Source organism: Myotis myotis, unplaced genomic scaffold (genome assembly GCF_014108235.1).
Source record: "Myotis myotis isolate mMyoMyo1 unplaced genomic scaffold, mMyoMyo1.p scaffold_m19_p_6, whole genome shotgun sequence".
NCBI classification, from domain to species: Eukaryota; Metazoa; Chordata; class Mammalia; order Chiroptera; family Vespertilionidae; genus Myotis; species Myotis myotis.
Window position 1 is genome coordinate 59,042,609 of NW_023416368.1, and position 24,623 is coordinate 59,067,231.

At 43.8% G+C, this 24,623-nt stretch overlaps 1 protein-coding gene across 1 annotated transcript in view; it reads right to left on the reverse strand.

Moving 5' to 3' along the window:
- The window catches only part of DCHS2 (dachsous cadherin-related 2), a 208,030-nt gene extending 187,282 nt beyond the window's left edge, over nt 1-20,748 (reverse strand). The window contains exon 1 of the mRNA XM_036311800.1: nt 18,090-20,748. Coding sequence (XP_036167693.1) covers nt 18,090-20,111 — 2,022 coding nt within the window. The 5' untranslated portion in view covers nt 20,112-20,748. The remainder of the gene's footprint in view (nt 1-18,089) is intronic.
- Nucleotides 20,749-24,623: the final 3,875 nt, after the last annotated feature.

Below are 24,623 nucleotides of genomic sequence, written 5' to 3' on the forward strand. Positions count from 1 at the left end.
AGAAAAGAATGGACAGAAATTTACAAAGTGATGCAAAGCAAAGGACTGAATCCAAGAATACTATATCCAGCAAGGCTATCATTCAAAATTGAAGGGGAAATAAGAAGCTTCACAGACAAAAAAAAAAGGCTCAGGGAGTTTATCACCACCAAGCCAGCAATGCAAGAAATGCTAAAGGGACTAGTGTAAAAAGAAGAAATAAAAAGCTCAGAAAGAAAACAGCCACACAAAAAAAGAAATGGCTACAAACAAATACCTTTCAATAACTTTAAATATAAACGGACTTAATGCTCCAACCAAAAGACATCGAGTGGCTGAATGGATAAAAACTCATGACCCATACATTTGCTGTCTACAAGAGACCCACCTCAGAAGAAGGGACTCACACAGACTGAAAGTGAAGGGATGGAAAAATATCTTTCAGGCAAACGGAAATGAAAAAAAAGCTGGGGTAGCAATACTTATATCAGACAAAATAGACCTCAAAGTAAAGGCCATAACAAGAGATAAGGAAGGCCACTTCATAATACTAAAGGGATCAATACAACAAGAAGATATAACCCTGATAAACATATATGCAACCAATGCAGGAGCACCCAAATACATAAAAAACTCCTGGAAGATATCAAAGGAGAGATCGGCAACAATGCAATCATAGTAGGGGACTTTAATACACCACTGACATCACTGAATAAATCCTCTAGACAAACAATCAGCAAAGAAACAGCCACCCTAAATGACTCACTAGATCAGATGGACTTAGTTGACATCTTCAGAGCACTTCACCCCAAAGCCACAGAATATACATTCTTCTCAAGGGCTCATGGGACATATTCAAAAATAGACCACAAAGTCTCCCCAAATTCAAGAAGATTGAAATCATACCAAGCATCTTCTCAGACCACAATGGCATAATATTATAAATAAACTACAATAAAAACAACCCAAAATACTCACTTGGAAGCTGAATAGCATGTTACTAAATATTGATTGGGTTACCAATGAGATCAAAGAAGAAATTAAAAACATCCTGGAAACTAATGACAATGAAAACACAACAATCCAAAACCTATGGGACACAATGAAAGCAGTCCTGAGAGGGAAGTTTATAGCTCTACAGGCCTATCTCAAAAAACAAGAAAAAATGGTAGTAAATCATCTAACTATACATCTCAAAGAATTAGAAAGAGAGCAACAAGAAAACCCCAGAGTGAGCAGAGGGAAGGAGATAATAAAGATTAGAGCAGAAATAAATGACATAGAGACCAAAAAAACAATACAGAATATCAATGAAACCAAGAGCTGGTTCTTTGAAAGGATAAACAAGATTGATGAACCTCTAGCCAGGCTCACCAAGAAGCAGAGAGAGAGGACCCAAGTAGCTTGTCTTTTCACTTTGTTAATGGTTTCCTTTGCTGTGCAAAAACTCTTCAGTTTGATATAGTCTCATTTGTTTATACTTCCTTTTGTTTTCCTTTCATGGGGAGATATATCAGAAAAAAATATTGTTATGAGAAATGTCAGAGATTTTACTGCCTGCATTTGCTTTTAGGCTTTTTATGGTTTCAAGTCTAACATCTAAGTCTTTGATCTGTTTTGAGTTTATTCTTTTGTGTGGTGCAAGAAGGTGGTCTAGTTTCATTATTTTGCACATGTCTGTCCAATTTAACAGAACCATTTATAATAGACTATCTTTAGTCCATTGTATGTTTTTTGTCTCCTTTGTCAAATATTAATTGACTATAAAGGCATAGATTCATATAAAAAAAAAAGAAAAAAGAAAGCGAAGGACAATTCAATGAAATCAGTAAAACAATACATTTAAAAATGAGTAGTTTATGGACATTTACTTTTATTCAGTTTCTTCTTAAGGTGAAGAAAACTCTAAAAAAATGAGTAGTTTAACAAAGATAGAAATCATAAAAAAGAATCAAAGAAAAATTCTGGAGCCTAAGAACACTATGAATAAATTAAAAAAAAAAAAAAGGGGTGGCAATAGAGAGCATTAACAACAAAATGGATCCAGCAGAAAAAAGCATCTGTGAGTTAGAAGACAGAAATTTTGAAATATTCCAGTTGGAAGAGAACAAAGAAAAAAGAAAGCCTAAGTGATCTATGGAATACTAACAAAAAGAAAAATTTGCAAATTGTTGCAGGTTCAGGAGAACAGAGAAAGAAAGGGGCAGACACTTATTTAAATAAATATTAACTGAGAACTCCCCAAGCCAGGGGAGAGATTTGAACATCCAAGTTCATGAGGCTCATAAGAACCAAACAGTAAACTTAAAGTGATCCTCTAAAACACACATAACGGCCCACCTCTTCAGCTCCCACCCGACCCACCTCCTCACTCCTCACTGCTCACTCAGCTCGCAGGCTCACTCCGTGCTATGGTTAAATACTCATGGGTTGATTGATTACTCACGGTGTGTGATTAAGTAATTAAGCTGAGGAGCCACTCGGACCCGCCAGGTGCCCACCCTTTAGGTTTGCACAGAACCAGCTGGGCCAGAGCCTCTGCTCCTCCCCGGGATGAAGCTGGCAGTCTGGGCTCCTCACAGGCCCCCCACGGCCAGCCCGCCCACCTGCTGTGACTTCCATGACCCCGGCACAGCACCAGCCCTGCCTCGCCTGAGCTCAATCCCTGTTGGCTGTGACGCCGTTGCCCCATTTTGCTTCCATTAAAAATGTCTGTGTATTTCCAGGAAAAAAAAAAAAAAAAAACATAAAGGGGAGGGAATAAAAGGGAAGTTATTGTATAAAAAAAAATAAAAAACCTCAAGATGAACTTGTTAAATTCTTTTTGTGGTATTAGAAGTATGCTGCAATATATAAGAATCTATATTTTTAATTCAAGTAAGAAAATTACCTAGAATACATTAATTAACTTATAAACATCATTCATCTATACAGTAAATTGCCCTTCCTATCATTTCTCTCTCTCTCTCTCTCTCTCTCTCTCTCTCTCTCTCTCTCTCTCAATATATATTATTGTTTTCAGAGAGGGAGGGAGGGAGGGAAGGAGGGAGAGAGAGAGAGAGAGAGAGACATCAATGATGAAAGAGAATCATTGATTGGCTGCTTCCTGCATACCTCTCACTGAGAATCAAGCTTGTAACCTGGGCATGTGCCCTGACTGGGAAGTCAAACCGTGACCTCCTGGTTCATAGGTTGACACTCAACCACTGAGCCATGCTGGCCAGGCTCATCTCTCTTCTTTATGCTGGATGCTGACAGAGGCAATGGAAGTGGAATAGACATAAGCATGACAATTAGATTCTACACAAGGAAAAAAACACATAAAAATTCTTGTAAGATGAGTCCAGGCTAAAGCAACTGCCAGCACTGAAATATTATGTTCTTGTTTATGCATAATGTAACAGAACAGCCTTTGTATTATTTTTAACAGTTTGGTACTTTAAATAATCTGTACTTCAAAGGAAAGTAAACAGTGCATAAGCTTAGAGCACTTTCTACCTCACAACTTGGTCCTTTTGTAATAGGCATTCTTAAGAACTAGACAAGCCAATTTCTATGTAAACAATAACTTCCTCTGTGTTTCCAAATGTAGGAATCAAGAGAAGTATACAACACGAGAAGTTTCTGATTAGACAACTGTTAAAAATCAAATAGTATTTAAGTCTATTTAAGGCAGGGCTAGAAATAAGATTTAATCTCCTGAAACCATATCCATAACAATGGCTATTTCTACACAAGGAAAAACAAAAGAACTTTCTAAATAATCTGAAAGGAAGAGGTTTAAAAGGTAAAGGATCATCTCCTGTATTGAAAAAATTTTTGGATTAACAGTCAGTTGTCAAACTGATGAGAAATTGTTTTGAGGGTTTTTTCTTTTCTTTTCTCTTTGCTATCCTTTGAACACAGCTACACTCAAGTCTTTCTTGATTTTTGCCACATTACATTCCCACCAAAGCATCAAGTTGATGCTATTTTCTTGTCTGAGGATTTCATATAAACTAAACCAACAAGATCATCAAAACCAATTCAGCAATTAAATATTACTACCATAATTTAGAATAGAAAACATTGGTTCTAATTTCTATAAAGTGAACATAAATGAATAATTTACTTGATTACATGAGGGATCTCAATTTATCAAGTGCACACACAACATACAAAAATACAACTGAAAAAAATTAATAGTAATATTAAAATAATATGTTAACTATACAGTTCCTTTTTCATATGCAAAGAACTTCTCAGTAATGTTTTGTTTTGCCAAAGGAGGTATCTAAAGAAATTGTAATTGATACCCTATTTCTGTTAGTAAGGTTCCTGCAAAAAATTAAATTATTCAAATGACTCAATGACTTTATTTTATAATAAGTCCATGTTCAAAGTGGTGTGTATCAATAAACATATGTTAAAGGACACCATGAATGATATTGCTCCTCTTTAATTAAAGGAAAATTCAAAGCATCTCTTTCTCCTCTTTGCTTCACTCCTACTACTGAATGAGAATAAGGTCTCAGAATAATCAATAAAAAACAAAAAAAAAGGTACTGCCCTAACCAGTTTGGCCCAGTGGATAGAGTGTCGGCCTGCAGACTGAAAGGTCCCAGGTTTGATTCTGGTCAAGGGCATGTACCTTGGCTGCAGGCACATCCCCAGTAGGGGGTATGCAGGAGGCAGCTAATCAATGTTTCTCTCTCATCTATGTTTCTAACTCTCTAACCCTCTCCCTTCCTCTCTGTAAAAAAATCAATAATATATATATATTTTTTTAAAAGAAGGTACAAGTCAGTAATGTCCTAGGACAGTGGTCGGCAAACTGCGGCTTGCGAACTGCATGCGGCTCTTTGGCCCCTTGAGTGTGGCTCTTCCACAAAATACCGACTTCTGAGCATGGGCCACGAAGTTCCAATCGCACTGAACGTGCGCGCCCACACGTGGTATTTTGTGGAAGAGCCACACTCAAGGGGCCAAAGAGCTGCATGTGGCTTGTAAGCCGCAGTTTGCCAACCACTTTGAAGTCAATGTTTTTCTCCTTCTCTTGGGATATCTTACATGTTAGGAATCAAGGACAGTAAGACAAATGCGGGTAGTGCCCTTGACCTTGGGAGGCCAGAGAAGCATCCAAGGTAATGGAAACTCTGGAACTGGCAAGTATGGCCACAGAAAAACCTTTGAGAAATATCAGAGCACAGACTACTCTAATCTTTACTTTAAATCCAGAGGGTCAATATGCAGCCTGTGATAAGGAGCAGACTAAATTTAGGACTGAAGTTCCACATCACAATGACGACAGTATGCTTTCCTAGAGTGTCATTTGAGGTTCTGGATCATTTTTCTACCCATTTAAAGTGACTAGTCATGGAGATTTTTAAAACAATAAACTGATATTTCTTTTCTCATCCTCACTTAATTTCATTCTCGCTCAGTTTGATTAAATTCAGTTGAAGCTATACATAATAAACTTACCTGGACATTTACCCGTGTCAGGCACTGCTCTAGGCACTGGATATGCATCACCTCCTTTATATCATAATAACCCTATAAGGTAGACCCTACTATCATCATCCCTATTTTGCAGATGAGAAAATTGAGGCTTACGAAGATTTGGGAGCTTGTTGAAGGTCAAGTTACTAAGTGACAGAGCTAAAATTTAAACCCAGTTATGTCTGGCTCCATAGTACAAACTAGATCACTCTTTTCATGTCACTTTTATAAAACCCATGCTGTTCACTTCATTTCAGGCTTTACCCTTTTCCCATAAAAATGCAGATCTCAGATTGCCCACTGATGAAGGGTGTGGAAGCTCTTTAGTGGAGAGGATGGAAGAGGTTTACTGGTGCTCATTATTTGCAGCTGTCCTTGTTTCGGACAGAGGAAGAGTGATCTACACTCTGCGAGCCACAGTTTGCCGACCACTGCTGTAGAAGACCACATTAGCTCAAGGGGTCCTGAATCCATCAGCAAGAGATACCAGACACTGAACAGGACAATAGCAGATTCCCAGACTCTACTTTAAGTGGGAAAGGTCTGGGTAAAGATGGGCCAACAGGTAGCAAAGTCAATCATTACAGGGCACTGAGGAAGGAAATAGAGAAAACAGGGGTGAGATGCCCACAGATTTGACTTGTAATAACTGTCAACAATGGGAGAGGGAGTATAGAGGTAGGGGTAAAAGATAGAGGAGAAAGGGGATCATTGAGAAGCACTGTCAGAGGAGATGATAGAGGTATAATGTAGGGTATGAATGGATGACTGATTTGGTAAGAGGAGAATCAACTAGTCCTCAGAGGTTGGACGGCACAGAAAAGTCTGATGATTAGAGGCAAAACACAAGCAAGGTCTCACCTAGTCTCTACTGAGTGGGAGGCATGATTGCCCATAAAAAGTAAAGGGACCAAAATATGATGCTTAAGGAGAGTGAAGTTACCGGAAAGATGCTAAGGCGAATACAACAAAATTGCCCAGCAGTATTGTGGGCCCAGCTGATCCTACACTTAAAATAGAACCTACTGTCACTTGGAATTACTTCAGCAATGTTCCACAGTCCAAGTGTTGGGGTGGAGGACACACATAACTGGATTAATCCACTTTCAGTAATATGTGTACAGGTATGGAAGAACAAGGGTCAATTTACTGCATCCTGGAGTCCTCGTTGGACAAAGAAGGAACTAAAGTGAGGCCATCCTTTTTATTACACTTCAATTCCATTTCCCTAGTTCAGGCTCTCATCGCCAAATATAGATTATTATAACAGTATTATTAGGACTCTCCTACAGGGTTTCCCTACTTCTTTCTATTAATTCAAGACAAATCCTCCTAAAACCTTATTTTACACAGGTCAACCTCTACTCAAAAACCTCCCATATCTCTCAAAGGCCAAACTCTTGTTTGTTTGTTTTTATTAAATTTATTGGATGATATCTATATATATGTAAAAGCTTAAGTGTCTGAATGACCTAACGACCAGTCAACCACTCGCTACGATGCGCACTGACCACCAGGGGGCAGACACTCAATGCAGGAGCTGCCCCCTGATGGTCAGTGTGCTCCCACAGCCAACCCCCCACGGTCCCTTCCTCCCGCCAGCCAGCTCCAATTGGCCCCTATTGCCAGCCAGGCCAAGGGACACCCCCACCCACCCCGTGCCCCTGTGCACAAATTTGTGCACCGGGCCTCTAGTTGGTTAATAAGATTCTATAAGTTTCAAGTGAACAGTTCTGTAATGCATCATCTGTATATATTAAGGTCAAATTCTTTAGTCAAACACTGCAAGTCCATCAAGGGCTGTCTCCTCCGGAGTCTTCAAAACTCCTCCCATTACTTCAGAACAGGAACTAGAAATGCCATGATTATTTCAATTCATCCTATCCCCACTTGGACTATGTAATCCTAAACAGATTTTTAATTAAAATTTGGATTTGTTAAGATGTTCACCTGATCTACCTACACCACAAAGCTATCCCTTTTAAATGAAGATGTTAATTAGATTTTAAGCAATTAACCTGGTATTTGTAAAAATGATCTAGCATAATTTCCCTAATGGTCCATGAAAGTATAAATTACTTCTACAGTTGCTCACTTTTAATTTATAATTTAGAAGGCGAGGGTCTCAGTAGAAGTCTGTTGTGTAGGTGTTAATAAAATTAATTTATCGCCAGATTGCAATCCTCAGAGAAAGGAAATGTTACTGATCATAACTTTCAGAAATCCATCTGAGTGATTCTCTTTTAAAGGTGACTATGCCTAAAAATTTGCACATTTTTATGGGGGGAAAAAGATGTGCAGAAGGCATCCATGACAAGATGTAAATATATACATCCCTAGAAAGTTCATATCTAGGGAAACCTTCATCCTGATCCATTGCAAAAGGAATTTTTCCCATCTCTGGGGTCCCTTACCTCTTACTACACCAGCTACTTTCCACTACATAGTACAGGCTACCTCAAATCCTTACAATAATGTGTTGTTAATTTTATGTGTCAACATCACTGGGCCATGGGATGTCAGGTAGCTGGCTAAACATTAGTACATCTGTGAGGTGTTTTTGGCTGAGATAACATTTGAATTGGTAGCATAAATAAAGTGGTCGCTACTTCCTTCTCCCCTCCACCACCACTCCCCTCCCCACGCCACCAATGTGTGTGAGCCTTATCCAATCCACTGAAGACCTGAAGAAAACAAAAAGGAGGAGGAAGGATGAATTCACTGCCATGAGCTGGGACATCAGTCTTCTCTTGCCCTCTGACTACTGGTTCTCAGGCCTTTAGACTTGGACTAAATTATGCCATCAACTTTCTTGGGTCTCCAGCTTGCACAGAGCAGATCCCTGAAATTTCTAAGTCTCCATAATTACATGAATCAATTCCTCTTAATAGATTATATATATTTAATACATAATATAATACATATGTAGTAAATAAAATAATAGCACATTATACAATATATTTATTAAGATGTATATTTATTATAGTATAATTTATTCTAAACGTCTCATAATATATAATACATTTATGTAATATATACTATAATAAATTTATATAATATACATTTTATTTTAATAATTTATGTATATCATTTATATGTTATAAACATAAATTTCATATATATATACATATATATATATCAAATCACTCCAGTCAATTCCTCACCATAATATATATGTGTATATACACACATATATAAACATATATTTTATTGGTTCTATTTCTCTGGAGAGCCCTTACTAACACACAGTCCATGGATGAGGAACTGTGACCAGAAAAGTTAATAGAGATAATAAATGGTGGAGTCAGAATTGGAACTAAGGTTTTCTGACTACAGTGCTGTCTTTTTCCATGTTGTCTCAAAGATTCTAAAGAGCAAGAACTGGCAAACAGAATAAAAGACACTAAGACACTCTATAGGCCAGAATCATACCCTGCGCACATGAGAGGGGTCAGGTGCCGAGTCTAGTATGGTAGTTAGCGCCCTAAAGTGCACCCCAGAGGATTCATGACTGCATTGCCTTCACCACAACTTGTATCACATTCCCCAGGCTCTCGAAGACCTTCACAGTACTTTTTTTGCGGGGATTTAGGTAGGGGGGAGAGGATCACTATTGAGAAGTCATCTGAACTGTCCTAAGACAGCTGGGATTCTGTAAGCCCAAAGGAGATGTTATAAGCATCCAAAGTAAGTAAAACAGATTTCTGCTTTCATTGTTATAAACATATGCATCTGCAATTTAATATTTTCTGCTCCTTTTTCCATCTTTACATCCAAGATAATCTTTATTCAAAATGTCATTTTCAATTAGCTCTCAGTCTTTACTATACCAGGCAAAATAGTTTCCCTCCTCATTTCTAGAAGTCTTATTTACTAACATTTAATAATGTATAACATGAATTGTTATAAACGTACATGTATTGATTCACTATTCACACAAAAACTTTATCTAACTGACACTACTGTTATCCATATTTTCCATGTGAGGAAAGTGAGGCACAGTGCCCAAGATCACACAGCTAGTAAGCAGTGGAGCTGAGATTCAAACCCAGGCACTCTAGCCCTGTAGTCTGTCTATATTTTTCACCACTGCATACAGCCTAGTTTTAATCTTTAAAGCTATGAACACTCTACCATGCAATATCAGGTATCTTTAGTTATAGAACCAAGAATTAGACAGATTACCAGTAAATTACATATTGACTGTCACTAGAGATACGTCCTACAGATTCTAGGTTATATCCTCCTTATTACATATCCAAATGTATTATCTGATCACCTTGCCCAAGTGGGAAAAGGGGAAAGGAAGTAAATCCAGCTGATGGGTCTTGGGTAGCGGTTGTGTGTTGGGGGGGCAGGGCAGGGGGAGGGAGAGGTGGGATGTCAAAATGAAATCTGGTAGATAAATCTACAGTGAACCCTGAGTGCCTAGCAGCTTAGCAAAGCAAAGCCATGCTGGAACTAAGGTATAAAGCCAGGAAGAGTCAGATATTCAGGGAAGACAACAGTTGGCAGTTGGTGATACATCCTGTGGAGAGGCACAAATGACTATACTGTGGAAACCTGACATGCTTTCAGTGCATACATACAGATGGGTCCAGTCCATTTAAGCAGTCAGAAGAAGACAATCATACACAGGAAATATGATGATGTGACTGTCAAAGCTGGTGCACACTATGGAAGTCTGTTAGTATGTAAGTTAAACAGTAAGAGTATGTTGGTATTAAGTTGATGGAGACAAAAATATGGGATACACAATGCAATTCAGACCACAAATTTCCAAAGAGCCAATGATCAAATATATTGAGAAAATAACCTTTACAATAAAATTAATATATTAATGTGTTAGCTGAAACAGTAAAAATCTTGACTAGTTGTAAATCCAGAAGATATTTGTGCTTGTTATGTAGCTCTTCAATACAATTCAACAAAGTAAATGCATCTTCTAGTACAATGAGACTAGAAATTACAAGGGACTCAAATATCATTAAGTTTTAATCTTTAAAGCTAAATCCCACGAGGCACTAAAACACCTCTGTTTTACTAAGACGAGTCAGTAACTGTAGCACCATAAAGAACCATTAAGAAAGGAGCCAGACTGACCAATAAAACATTGAGTGGAAGGAGACTGAGATAAACCCACAATCCCTCCAGTTGGAACAACATGCACAGTGATGGTGGACAAAGCGAGGGTGACCTCCATGGGTATAAATGAAGTGACGAATGTCAGAAACACTGTAGGACTTGGACTCTATCTACTGTAGTCAAATTTGAGGAGGAATCAAAGATGACACTAAGATTTTAGGAAACATCTTCCTTAATAAAGTCTCTTACTTCTGAAGTTGGCCCTAGGAGCACCTCTGTTCCTAAGAACCACCTAACCTCAGCATCCTTTGCTATCATCACCACTCAGACTTCAGGAGAGCGGCTGTTGGCCCTGGACACTTTGACTAAAGCTAATTAATAACTCTTCCCTTAAGTCATACCATGGTTCTCCATTTTTACTTCCACAGCACAACTGAGACAAAGCGAACACGCTTAGAAAGACTTTACTAAAGGCTTGGGAATCAATAAAAAGAAAATAACCCCCAAAGATATAACGAATCAGAAAAAAAAGTTATAATTTAGTCCTTTTCAGCCCATAAAGCACAGTGGGAATCAAGCCTTCCAATTTCTCCTGTCTTTCCAGATGGTAGATTCTATTTTTAAGGCCCACTGCCCAGACACCTCTCCTCAACATCAGACCATGAGAGTGAACAAGCACAGCCAAGTGATCTCTCCCACAGCCAGGGTTTGGAATCTCAAGACCTGCTTCTCGTCCAGCTGACTGACATGAGACATGCCCTCGCTCTTTACCCTTGGAACTCTCAACAATGCAAACACAGCCACGCCAACAAACAGCAAATACATCACACAGACCCCACCGGGTGCGTAAACACATCTATAGAAAGCACACATTCACAAAGATAGGAAAGGTTCCAAAAGGAGCTGATTAATGAAGGTTGAAAATGAAAGAAAGAAAAAAATACTAGAAGGGAAATGGGTTTGTTTCACTGGGGAAATGTTAGAGTTAAGATGCAAAAAAGCATCCAAGTAGAGATACAACCAAGCAGAGAAATGTTTCCTCTGGAGTTTATAAGGAGGGTGACCCTGGGGATGTAAAAAATAAAAAAGTTGAAGTTGTGGAAATATATAAGAAGAAAGTACAGAAAGAAGCGAGAGGAAGACAGACCCCTTGGTGATACCCCTACACACTGAGTGGGAACAAGAGGAAAAGGGGGAATTGGCGGGCAGAGCCAGAAAGAGTGCAGTGTGATAAGGGCAGGGAAGAAGACACACTCAAGAGGGAGGAAGTGAGCCACAGTCCAGCATACTTTAGAGAGAATGGAGGAGGTTATGAGTAATAAAAGTTCATTGGGTTTGAAATAGAACATAGGTGCCTTTTGAGAGGCAGAATTTAGTATAGTAATGGGGGAAGGTCAGAAGAGGGGGTGAGAAGTGATAGGCAGGTGGAGGCAGGGCACATGCCATTCATCCATGAGAACTGACAGTGCAGGAAGGAGAGAAAGAACCAAGACTCTGTTAGCACAGAGACCTTGCCCACTGTGCTCACTGCTGCGTCTCCAGCACCAAGACCAATTTCTGGCATGTAATAGGTACTCAATAAATATTTGTCCATTGGATGCTGTTTATTCAATAAATGCTGCTGTTTGATTAAATAAATGAATTAGTGCATGAATACAGTGGTGATATGTGAGGGACATGAGAGAATAATCTTGCTCTGGTGTGTGGGTGATTCAGGTACCAATGCTGGATTTATATTGTTTTAAGACCTGATTACAAGATAAAGTCTGTAAGTGCAGTTCAAACCATTGGATTTAGTGTGGGTGAAGAATGAAGTTAGTCTTTTTGATAGTAATCTGAGGAAAAAGAGAATCTATCAAGCCAGATACTAGGTTGGGAGAGGCACACTGAGTGTATGCCCCACATTCAAAGTCTTTGGAAAGTTCCTATCTGGGTGTGACAATATAAAAAGGTTCAGCCAGCCCCAGGGTTCGGGAGGATGGGCAGCACTGAGAGCAAATAAGTGATGTGGATAAACTACCAAACACCGAGAAGGTTCAAGGGTGTGTTTTATTAGATGGCATAGTATTCACTTGGCAGCGGTTCTCAACCTATGGGTCGCGACCTCTTTGGGGGTCGAACGACCCCTTCCCCGGAGTCACCTAAGACCATCGGAAAACACATATATAATTACATATTGTTTTTGTGATTAATCACTATGCTTTAATTATGTTCAATTTGTAACAATGAAATTGGGGGTCACCACAACATGAGGAACTGTATTAAAGGGTTGCGGCATTAGGAAGGTTGAAAACCACTGACTTACAGTGAATCTAGAAAACAAATTTCTCATCCAGTTGTTTCTCATTTTGTTTTGATTCTGACAAAGGAGAATATAGCTTATATAAAGTCAATAGGAGAAAACTGGCAGAGCACTACAGAAAGAAGGTACAGTTATAAGAATTGATATAATATAATTTTATAAAGCCCTGGAAGAAAGGCGAGGCTATGAGATCCAAAGAGTTTGTTTTTACAAAGTGATATAAAAGCCCTAACCGGTTTGGCTAAGTGGATAGAGCGTCAGCCTGCGGACTCAAGGGTCCCAGGTTCAATTCCGGTCAAGGGCATGTACCTTGGTTGCAGGCACATCCCCAGTAGGGGACGTGCAGGAGGTAGCTGATCGATGTTTCTCTCTCATCGATGTTTCTAACTCTCTATCCCTCTCCCTTTCTCTCTCTATAAAAAAATCAATAAAATATATTTTTTAAAAAAAGTGATATAAAAAAATTTGAGAGTAAAAAAGAAAGCCTATGTTCATTGCAGCCTTATTTACAATAGCCAAAATATGGAAGCAACCTAAGTGTCCTTCAATAGATGAATGGATAAAGAAGATGGGGTATATGTAAATAAAGGAGTGTCATGCAGCAATAAAAAGGAATGAAATCTTGCCATTCTTGAAGACATGGATAGACCTGGAGATTATTATGATAAGTGAAATAAGTCAGACAGAGAAAGATAAATGCCACCTGGTTCCACTTATATGTGGAATCTAAACAGAATAAAGAAAATAAATGAACAAACAGAACAAAACAAAAAAAACAGACACCAAAGGGATGGTTGCCAGAGGGAAGGGAATGGGTTGCTAGAGAAATAGGGGATGGGTGAAAAAGGTAAAGGGAGATATAGTGAATAATACTGAGTTAAGTTTGAATGGTGACAGATGATCTACACTAATAAAAGAGAAAGATGCAAATTGACTATACCTTTGCAACACCCACCAGCCAATCAGGAGTGAGTATGCAAATGAACCCAACAAAGATGGGTTAACCCATCTTTGCAGGCTCCCAGTGGCCAGGGGCAGGGCGGGATGCAGGCCTTCCCCACCACCCCAGCCGCTCTGGGCCTCTGGGCCAGAGCGAAGGCAGTGCCAGCAGCCAGGGGAAAGAAGGCCCATTCTTGCACAAATCTTTGTGCATCGGGCCTCCAGTTACTAAATATAATATTGAATCACTATATTGTATACCTCAAACTAATATAATTAATATAAACTTTTTTTAAAGAAAAAAAAAGTATATGGAAGACACTCCATTGAGGCTTATCCAGAAGTTAGGGGACAGAGTCAGCGAGAGGGCTTATGGAACACAGAAAGTTCACATCACTGCTTTGGAGGGGCCACCAGAGAACCTCATAAACAGGAGGCTTTCTGCAATCTGGTGGGGCTGGATCACTGGCATGTCCAGAAATTCCCATCAGCACAATTTAATAGTACCTACAGCAATACCTGGGACCTTGAAGGTTTTTTGCAGTTAGAGATGCAGTCCTATACTTGAGCCAAGTTCAGCTCACCATAATGGATCTGCCACAAATCGAGTCGTAACAATGGGATAAACTCACACCTCATGGCAGAATCATCTCACAGTTTTAGAAATAGCTCTAAAGACAAGTGCTAGTCAAAGGAATCACAATTAACCCACCCTGCTTATTTTCCTTCAAATGGAGCCAAGTCATGCTGTTTTATATCAAGATCCTTAAGGTCTTCCAGATGGAAGAATTCTAGTCCAACCTCTCACCTATTATGACTTTACTTTTAGAAATCTGTGGCAGAAACTAACAGCATACCCTGGCATCCATGTGCTCCCCTCCATTTCTCAGCTTCCTTTGCAGTACACCTGAGGCCACATGGCTAAACTCTGAACAATGGGACGTTGGTGAACCTGATTTAAGTCACTCCCGGGCCTGGCCCTATCTTGGATGAAGAAGGACCAGCAAGCCTGCACCATATTAGACCCTGCTTGAGTGATAATGTTCCATTATGTCACTCACTGACACTTGTGGATTTGTCCATTTCAGCAGCAGCAAGCATTCATTGCTTTTCCCCAAAGAGTTGCCAGTTGTGCCAGAGCAAAGGATGGAGGTTATTATCATCCAAAGGATTAAAAAAAAAATTAGAAGCGGTCATGAAAGCTCGTATTTACAATATAGGAGCATCTCGCTTATCTAAACGTGATTGGATACATCTATATATATATATATATATATATATATATATATATATATATATATATATATATATATATATATATAAAGCTAGCTACCTGAATGCTGAAAGGACCAGAACACCAGGGACCAGAACACCAGGCCCCTCGCCAAGGCTGGCCCCGCCCCCCAGGGAGCAGTTAGGGGTGTCCCTAGGCAATGGGAGCAAGTTTGATGGGGAAAATCAAAGAAATAGGAAGGTCTTAAGGGTCTGCAGGGGTTGGGGTAGTCGGCCCAGAGCAGGTTTGGAGTGTGCTGGAGAAGGAAGAGGAAGATCTGATTGGAAAAGGGCTCAGCACAGTACCTTTCTCATTGCGAACCAGCCGTGGACTGAATGGGTGGTTGTTTCATGAGTGCGCTTGGGACCAACATGTTCATGGCAGCGGCAGGACTCCCGAAGCTTCACTGATTCCAAATAGTAAACAGCTATCAACCTCAAAGAACAGAAAAATCCTCTCCCTCTAGAAGCCCTGGATGTTGCAAGGCGACTGAAGGAAACACCACTTAAGGAGGAGCTAGAAAAACCAGAAGTGTGCGACTAGAGGATTGTGGGATTGTGGAGGACGCCTGAGCGCCTGCAGCTAGAATGTGAGCCTGTTACTGCACATGTACATAGTCAGCCCTATAGTCCTGTCTGACTGTATCTGGATGTGACTTCCGGCGGGAAATTATTTGAATTGAGGTTTGCTGTTCCCTTGAGGCGAGGAAGATCAGAATTAAAGGTTTTGTTTGTTACCTTGGTTTGAAGTGGAGGAAAATGGGATAGTGACGAATAAGAAACTTTGGAGACAGTGAAGGGCAGTTTGTCCAAACTGTTGCGAGCTCAGAATTAGAGTTTAATTGGTATAGAAATCCTGCTAATAGCACCTGATGCCTGAAATCTGAGCACGCTACTTAGAGGTTTTCCAGTTCAAGTTTTTGGAGACTGCCTATTAAAACATTCCTGGTTGGAAGGTGTTTATATAGAAGCCTATAAATATTAAGTATTTGCTGTGTTTACCATGCTTAGCTCTCTGTAAGGAATATGGAATAATGTTAAGTGCCTCATGTTCTCAAAAGGCTTGAATTTTAAAATAAAAAATAAAGAAGAAATATAAATATTAAAAATAAAGAAAGAAGAAGCTTGAGGTTTAGGGGCAAAATCAGGGAGGCAGGCAAGCGGTTAAGGGTGATCAGGCAGGCAGGTGAGCAGTTAGGAGCCAGTGTTCCCAGATTGTGAGAGGGATGTCCACAGGATCAGGCCTAAACCAGAAGTCAGACATCCCCCGAAAGGTCCCGATTGCGAGAGAGTGCAGGCCAGGCTGAGGGACCCGTGCCGCCGCCCCCCCCCCCCATGAATTTCGTGCACTGGGCCTCTAGTAACTTATAAAAGCCAAAGGGCGGCCCCTTCTTCCCCTCAACCAGGAAATACGCCTTTGAGGTCTTAAAACAACCCAGCCTGAGAGTGAACTACAGCTTCGGAGCTTTGCTCACTAGTTAGCCTCTCCGGCTCTATTTATTTACTCAAGTTTTCTTGGAGTAAATAAACTAGTCTTGGCAATCTGGCTTGTTATTTCACATCAGACAAGAAATAGGAAATTGGAATCAATAAGTGGTGTGGTGCTAGAAGGGGACATATCACAACATCCTAAGAGTGAAGGAGAGATCAGAACTCCAAAAGGCAACACCTTCAAAAAGAAGGTTAGAGAACCCCACCTTTTTGTTGTTAATCCTCACCCTAAAATATTTTTTCCCATTGGCTTTTTAGAGAGACTAGAAGGGAGGGGAGGAGGAAGGAATAAAAGGAGAGAGAGATGTGAGAGAGACATCAATTGGTTGCCTCCTGTACTTGCTCTGATGAGAGGGCTGGGATCAAACCTGCAACCCAGATAAGTGCCCTTGACCAAGAATCAAACCCTATGAGGCATAGGCTGACATTCTAACCACTGAGCAACCATGGCCAGGACAAGAGCCCTGTCTTATAAGGTTGATGTGAGCCTCACTACTCTTCACGGTCCTGAAAGGCATCACTGGAGGAACTTGGCCCACAACAGTTAAAAATGGCTTGATTGCCGGGACTGACCCACAGACCCTGAGCGACGGATGAACAGATTGTTCCAATACATGTTTCTATGAAAGAGAGGGCTAAGGCGCTACTTGGCTATCGAAACCAAGTAGCCTTGTTCACCTGCCTCCTTTAGCTTTTATTGTCATAACAGATTGAACTAAAATTAAGCTCTAGATACAATTAGCAGGTTAAGCATCCTTGAAAAAGTATATGCTTCTATAAGGTCAGATCTTTAAAGACTAAACATGGAGATTCTAGTAAAACACCCCAGGGGGTCAGACTTGTTTGGAAAAGTCAAGATAGGGGCTGCCGCCTTTGGCAAGGTCCCCTCAGAGGCCCCCGACCTTTCGGAGAATCCTCCTTACAGACATTCCAACCAAGTCCCGTGCTCCCCCACACTCGATGTCCTTAACTAGCCTTTGCAGGCTTCTAAAGAAGGTAGGACAAAGTGTGGGAAGTCTCTGGAAAGGGTTACTCAAAAACAGTTTCAGCATTTAAAGGCATGTATTTGTTTGAAAAACTAATTGTGCCCTGGCTGGCATTGATCTTTGGGTGAGGGTCAACCAAAAAATAAAATAAAATAAAGCCTAATTTGTGAGAGCCACTTTACTTCCCTAGGATGCCCCATAATGATGCTCAAAACTGTGAGACATTGCCACATGCACCTACTGCTTGAGAATGGGTGGTTCCTGCCCATTTGGGTAAACATATCTGGCATTCAGGAAGCCAGGGTTCCACAAGCAAAAGCAAGATCCAAGTATCATGTGAAACAGAAAGGACCCTAGAGATCATTCATTCAGTCCAAGCCCCTGGCGGAGAGGTTAGGTAGCCACCCCTGCATCTCACTGTAGAGAAGGAACTAGAGCCTGTGTTCCCTGATATCAACCTGGGGTAGGACCACCCCATCACAATTCTCCTTCCCTGGACAGCCTCACAGCCGCTCCATCCCTTCTCCTCTGACCCACAGGCCCGAGGCACTCACCTGCAGAAAGCAGTGTCCAACCTGGGCGTGCTCCACCAGGGTGGCGTTGTACACCTGCCTCCAGAAGATGGGCTCGTTGTCATTCACATCATTCACGGTGATGCTCACCAGGCAGGTGGCGGACAGCGGGGGCTCTCCCAGGTCATGGGCCACCACCCGCAGCTCTACAGCCTCCTGGGCTTCCCGGTCCAGACTCCGGGTAGTGCTGATCAGGCCGGTTTCGGGGTCTATAGTGAAGGATGGTGCGCACTCCGCCCTGGGCCGCTGAGCCTCTGGGCTGCAGCGCTCAGGGAGGTGGACCAGCTCATAGCGCAGCTTGGCATGGCCAGTGCCAGCCTCGTCCGCGTCGGAGGCGCTCACCCGCAGGACCGCGGTGCCAGGGGCCGCGGCCTCGGATACTGAGGCCTGGTAATGCTCCTGGCTGAAGAGGGGCGGCTGGTCGTTGAGGTCGGCGATCCGGAGCAGCAGCGTCTCCTCCGTGCTCAGTGGCGGAGACCCCGCATCTGTGGCCACCAGTCGCAGGTCATACAGGTCTCGGCTTTCCCTGTCCAGGGGTCCCTCGACGCAAAGGAAAAACACCCCTGGCGAACCGCCAGGCCTCAGCGTGAAGGCCCCCTCTGCGCCCTCCAAGGTCAGAGAGATGGTCCTGTCCCCAAGGCTCAGATCAGGTCCCCCAGCTGCCTCCTCTTCCTTCTCCGGGTCACCGTCCGCGTCGGACACCGACACTCGAGCCACGTAGTCGCCAGGCCGGGCACCTTCAGAGACTCGCGCTGCGCCCCCCTCGGTGAGGAACAGCAGGTGGATGGCGGGCCGGTTGTCATTCACATCCAGCACGGCTATGGACACCCGCACCGTGGCTACCTCGGGCTCCGCACCTCCATCGCGGGCCTCGACCACCAGCTGGTGCCAGGCCTGAGCCTCGCGATCCAGCGGCCTTTGCACTCGCACCACGCCGCTCAGCTGGTCCACCGCGAAGTAGGCGGCGTCCCCCGATGGCCCGCCGCCGCCCCCCGCCCCGGGCGCCTGCCGGGAGCGGATGCGGTAGCGCACGTGGCCGTTGGGCCCCAGGTCCCGGTCCGTGGCACGCACGCGACAGACCTCTGCGCCCGGCCGAGCATCCTCGCGCACAGCAGCGCGGTACTCGTCCTGCTCGAAGACAGGGGGGTTGTCGTTCTCATCCAGCACGCGCAGCTCCACGCGCAGGCGGCCCGTGCGCCGAGGGCGGCCGCCGTCCCACGCCTCGATCTGCAGCTCGTGTGCAGCCGCCGCCTCTCGGTCCAGGCGCCGCAGCAGCACCAGGTCTAGGGGCTCCAGGGGCGACGAGGACAGCGGCGACGGTGGTGACCCGGGGGCCCCATAGCGCAACTGGAAGAAGGGTCCTGCGGGGTCCTCGGAGAGGTCGGGCGGTGGCACCAGAGTGTAGCCCTGGGTGCTAAACAGCCCCGCGTCGGGGTCGTGGGCACCTGGCAGGCGGAAAGCCGTGCCTGGAGGGCTGAGCTCAGAGACGTCAAGTCGCAGCGAGTCCCGGGGAAAGCGGGGCGAGTGGTCGTTGACATCGTTGACGTGGATCTCCACCTGCACCACGGCGCCCAGGAGGGTGGCGGCCACGAAGCTGTAGTGGTCCCGCCGCTCGCGGTCCAGGCTCCTGGCCGTACGGATGATGCCCGTGTCCGGATGCACGTGGAAGTCGTCCAGCAGCGGGGAGTCGTCCGAATCCTCCGACAGAAAGAAGCCGCCCACCTCCTGTTGCTGCGCAGCCGGCAGCCCGGCGCGAATGTCGCCGACTAGAGTGTCCGGAGGCAGTCCCTCGTCCACGGAAAGGCTGAGGTTGAACACCTGGGCAGACGAGCCCGAGGCCGCCCACATCCACGCGTGCACGAAGAGCCCGAGCAGGAAGCGCTGCGCCCCGGCGCCCCCGGCGCCCCCGCCGCCTCCTGGCCGCCGGCCGGGCGACCCTCTCCTCCCGGCAGGAGCCCCGCGCCGCTGACGCCCTTCGCCCATCCTCCGCGCAGACGGGCTCATCGCTCCGCCAGCTCCCGGGGAAGGCTCCCGGGGAACAGCCAGCTGGTGGTGGGATGACAGCAAAATCCAGGAGCCTCTTCAGGGTCTGAGCCAACGAAGAAAAGACTTTGTTTGTCAAGCAAACCGACAGACCCAGGAGTTGCCGAGATTACATCTGCAACTGGTGAGAAGGTCCTCTGCTCGCAGCTCACGCGGAGGGGGCGCCCTGGATGCCACTGGCGCTGCGGCCACCTCTTCGGCCCCGGGATTTCCTTAAAGGAATCTCACCTTTTCCCCTCCCTCTCCTGTTCCTTCTGCTTGGCCGCTCGTTTCCCCCTGGTAAAGTCAGGTGCATGTTTCTTTTGCCAAAAAGGATGGAATTATCTAATGCGCGCACACACAGAGAGAGGAGGGGTCGGGCAGGAGAAGGGGGTGGAGTAAGGGCAGGGAGGCCGAGCGGGGGCGCCTAGCAGGAGCGAGGAAGGGAGGAAATAAAGGAGGGAGCGGCGGCTCGGGCAGCAGCGCAGTGGGCTGCTGGGGAGCGGAGGACCGCCGGGCGCCCACCGCGATTCCGCCTCGGGCGCCTCCCCTCTGGTCTCCTCCCCGGCGTGTGACGCGGCGCACGCGAGGGCAAATTCCGACCTGCGAATCCCCGCTCTGCTGCAGGGCGCGTTTGCAGCTGGGCCAGGGACGGAGGAGAGGGGGGAGCAAAGGAGAAAGGACCCGGAGATTTGGGGCGCCAGGCGGGCATCTGCCCAGGCTCTGCGTGCCAAGTGCCGATGGTGGGGGAGGCAGCCTCTCCGTGCCGTCCCTCTCCGTCCCCTGGACTGTCAGGCCCCTTCCGCAGGCCAGACGCTTGGCTCAGACTGAGCAGGGAGGGCGGGGGTTATAATCACTTTGGGGAGCCAAACTTGTGTTCTCCATTTGGCAGGGGAGACAGACTCGTCCCCAGCGGAAGGACAGATGGAGTCAAGAGCCGGTGCACAGCTGGGGCCAGGATAACTGTAAAGGAGGGAAGGTGGAACTTGAAAAAACCTTCGAGAGACCCTGAGAAATCTGTAGCACACGTGGTGTAAACCACGCTTTACTATGCCGCGTTACTGCTCAGGGACACGACAGCGTCTTGCCACTCCCCTCTGCCCCCAGGAATGACGACAATGGGTTGGGCTGGCGAACACTTTTTGTATATTCAGCGCCATCATGACACTTCAGATGCTGATTTATGGGCTGAAAGACAGGATGGCTGAGGCCCCACCACCTCCCAGCGCTCCACTGTCGCCTCTGAGCGAAGAAGTCGGGAAGCAGAGCCACTGTCCATACCAGTTCCAAGGTCGTTTGTGGCTGAGCCCCAGAAAAAAATGCCAATAAATGGCCATCGTCGCAAGTTTCCCTAAATTGTCCATAATAATTGGTAGAAATGGGTCAATGGCCTCTAATAAAGAATGCCGGAAGAAGGGCTCCGTGCCCTCTGAGGAATGGCGGGCCACATTTCCGCAAATGGCTTCTGCAGTTTTGCATCTAGACTAGAGGGAAGAATTAATTTTCTAGATACTGTGGCTCCCCTTTGGGGAGGACTAAAAGCCCTGTGTAGTGAGTGGTTCCTTGAAGCAACAATAAGATGCCTTTTTAATACATCGTGGAGTTATATATTATTGCCAATCTACACCCACATCATTCATCTCCACCCCTCACCTCATCATAATAAACAATTTTATAGCAGATAATGTTACATGTAAATGGAGACGTTATTAAAATAAATTCAGCTTCCTTTCACCAGGAAAGTCTCCTTACCATGAAGGAGATTTGTTACGATTCTTTGGTCTTCTTTCACCTCAGCCTCTTCAGGCTCATCCTAACTAGTCCCCCTACCTCCATTCTTGCTCCTTTGTAAGTAATTCTCAGCCAAGCATTTGGATGAATGTGTTTAAACTTGGCAATATATTGCCAGCCTGGTGTGGCCCAGTGGTTGAGCTTAGACATATGATCGAGGAGGTCATGGTTGGATTCCCAATTGGGGCACATGTCCAGGTTTCTGGCTTGATCCCCAGTAGGGGACATGCAGGGGGCAGCCAGCTGATCAATGATTCTCTCTCACCATTGATGTTTCTATCTCTCTCTCTCCCTCTCCCTTCCTCATTGAAATCAATAAAAACATATTTTAAAAATAAATAAATAAAAATGAACTTGCCAATATATTTCCATTATGCTTAGATTATAATTCAGACTCCTTTTACTAGTACAAGACTCATGCTAGCATGGCCCTACCCACCTTTCTGACTTCATCCACTCCGGACCCAGCTACACTGCCTTCTCTCTGATCTTGGTACCTGTTATGGACTGAATGTTTGTGTCTCCCAAGAATTCTTATGTTGAAATTTACCCCCTAATGTGACGGTATGATGATGAGGTGGGGCCTTTGGGAGGTGGTTAGGATCAGAGGAGGTCCTGGGACTAGTGTCCTTATAAAAGCTATGAGAGAGCTTGCTGCTCCCTGCCCTCCACCCTGTAAGATGCAAAAGTTGCAGGCGGTGGCAACTAGGAAGAAGCCCTCACCAGAACTTGACCTTGCTGGCACCCTGATCTCCAGTTTCCAACCTCCAGAGCTATGAAAAATAAATGTTTGTTGTGTATAAGCCACCCAGTCTGTGGTACTTTGTTACAGCAGCTTGAATGGACTAAGGCAGCCTAAGTTTGAATTGTTCGAACCTTTCTGTGCCTGGGAGTTATGTCTTCTGTTTTGTGAATATTTGGCTCTTTCTCTTTTAGGTCTCAACTCAAATGCTTAGAGACCTTCGTTGACCACCTTAGCTCAAGCAGCTCCTGCACCATAAACTCTGTATCTTTATATACATTTCATTCTCAGCACCTATCAGTACCTTAAAGTAGCTTATTTTATTCATTTGTGTATTCGATTATCGTGACCTTAACCTTCTTTACACACTCTAAGCACTATTTTATCCTAGAACCTACAACAGCATGTAATACACATGGGCTTCTATTCACTAAATATGTGTTGGGTGACTGGATGAATGGTTGAGTGAACTGACGGGTAGATGAAGGATAAGTCTGCTAAAGGAGGAGTTTGAAGCCATAGCTCAGAATTAATTTGCCATGAGATCCTTTACTGTGATGAATTGTATCTTCACAATTTACTCATTTTAACCATTCTCTGGGGGCTTCATGGACTTATTTTTGAACGTCCTCAGTGTATTTTGCAAACTGTACTATTATCAAATATTTACTTGAGTCTAAAAATAAAGGAAAAGCAGCTAATTGTTTCTGCATCTTTCAATGACACATTCTTTATAAACAGTGGTTTCATTTAGAAACAAAAGAAAAATCAAGAACTTCCAGCATTGATTTTTCCATTAGTTTCTAAGCTCTGCTGCCCATTTCTCAATACTATACCCCTCATTGAGTGTCCTGAGCAGCATTCTAGCATAGAGAATTCAATTTAGTTGAGTAAAAGAAATAAGAGCATTATCAAATATGCAAAAAAGAAATAGTTTTAGATAGCACAGGAGCCATCAGCCTGCAAGAAATAGGTGAAGGTCTGACCCTTGAGAGAAGTGTCAGAGAGAAACTGGCAAGAATTGAGCTTTGAAGTGAGCAATTCCGGTTCTGATCTATAATTTTGAGCAGGTTATTTCAACCTTGTTAAGGCTCAGTTTCCTCTTCTGTAAAATGGTGGTTATAATATCTAATCTACGAGAATGTTACGAGCCTTAAATGAGGCAGTGTATGTGAACTGGCACATAGAAGTCATTCAGTTAATATTATTTCTTTTGCTCTCTGTGTGATGAAATATTTGGGGTGAAGTGTTTTGAGATTCTCAGTAATATCAAACTCTGACTTTTTAGCCCCCTATTAAGGTGTGGAGAGGGAAAATGTAAAATTCCCAGTGTCATGAACAGACCCTATCATGGGCAGAAAGGCCCAGAGCAGATCTTCACCCAGAATGACACAGTTGAAGTAGAACAGGAAGTCCATTGTCAAAACATTTTCTCCCAGATGGTAGATGGTTCTTAGCTTTGTAATAATTAACTTAAATAGTCTAAAAAGTTACTAAGTGTTCAAAGCAGTGTTTGAAGCATCTCGAATCAACCTTTTAGGAAAATAATTATAACTATTATCTCCATCTTACAGGTGAAACTGAGGTTCAAGGACATTGCAAGTAACTTGACCAAAGTCACAACACAGGTGTAAGTGTTAGAATCTAAGCCCAGGTGGCCCTGCTCCAGTGTCCATGGCCTTTTGAGCTCTTCATTGGTCATTTATTGTCTCTGTGATTTTCTGCTTAAAGCAGATTGTTTGGCTTCTGAATTCTCACTGAAATCAAACAGTTAAAGAGTAACAGTTTTGGAAAGACCCGGGAGAACAACGGGAAAAAAAAAAATTTGGACAGCATCTTTGTGTGAATAGTGGATGGCTCAGGAAAATGGCCACAGGAAATAATTCCCCACAGATACCAGGGGACCACTGTAGCTAAGTTTTGGGGGAATCAAAAGTTATACAAGGATTTTCAACTGTGTG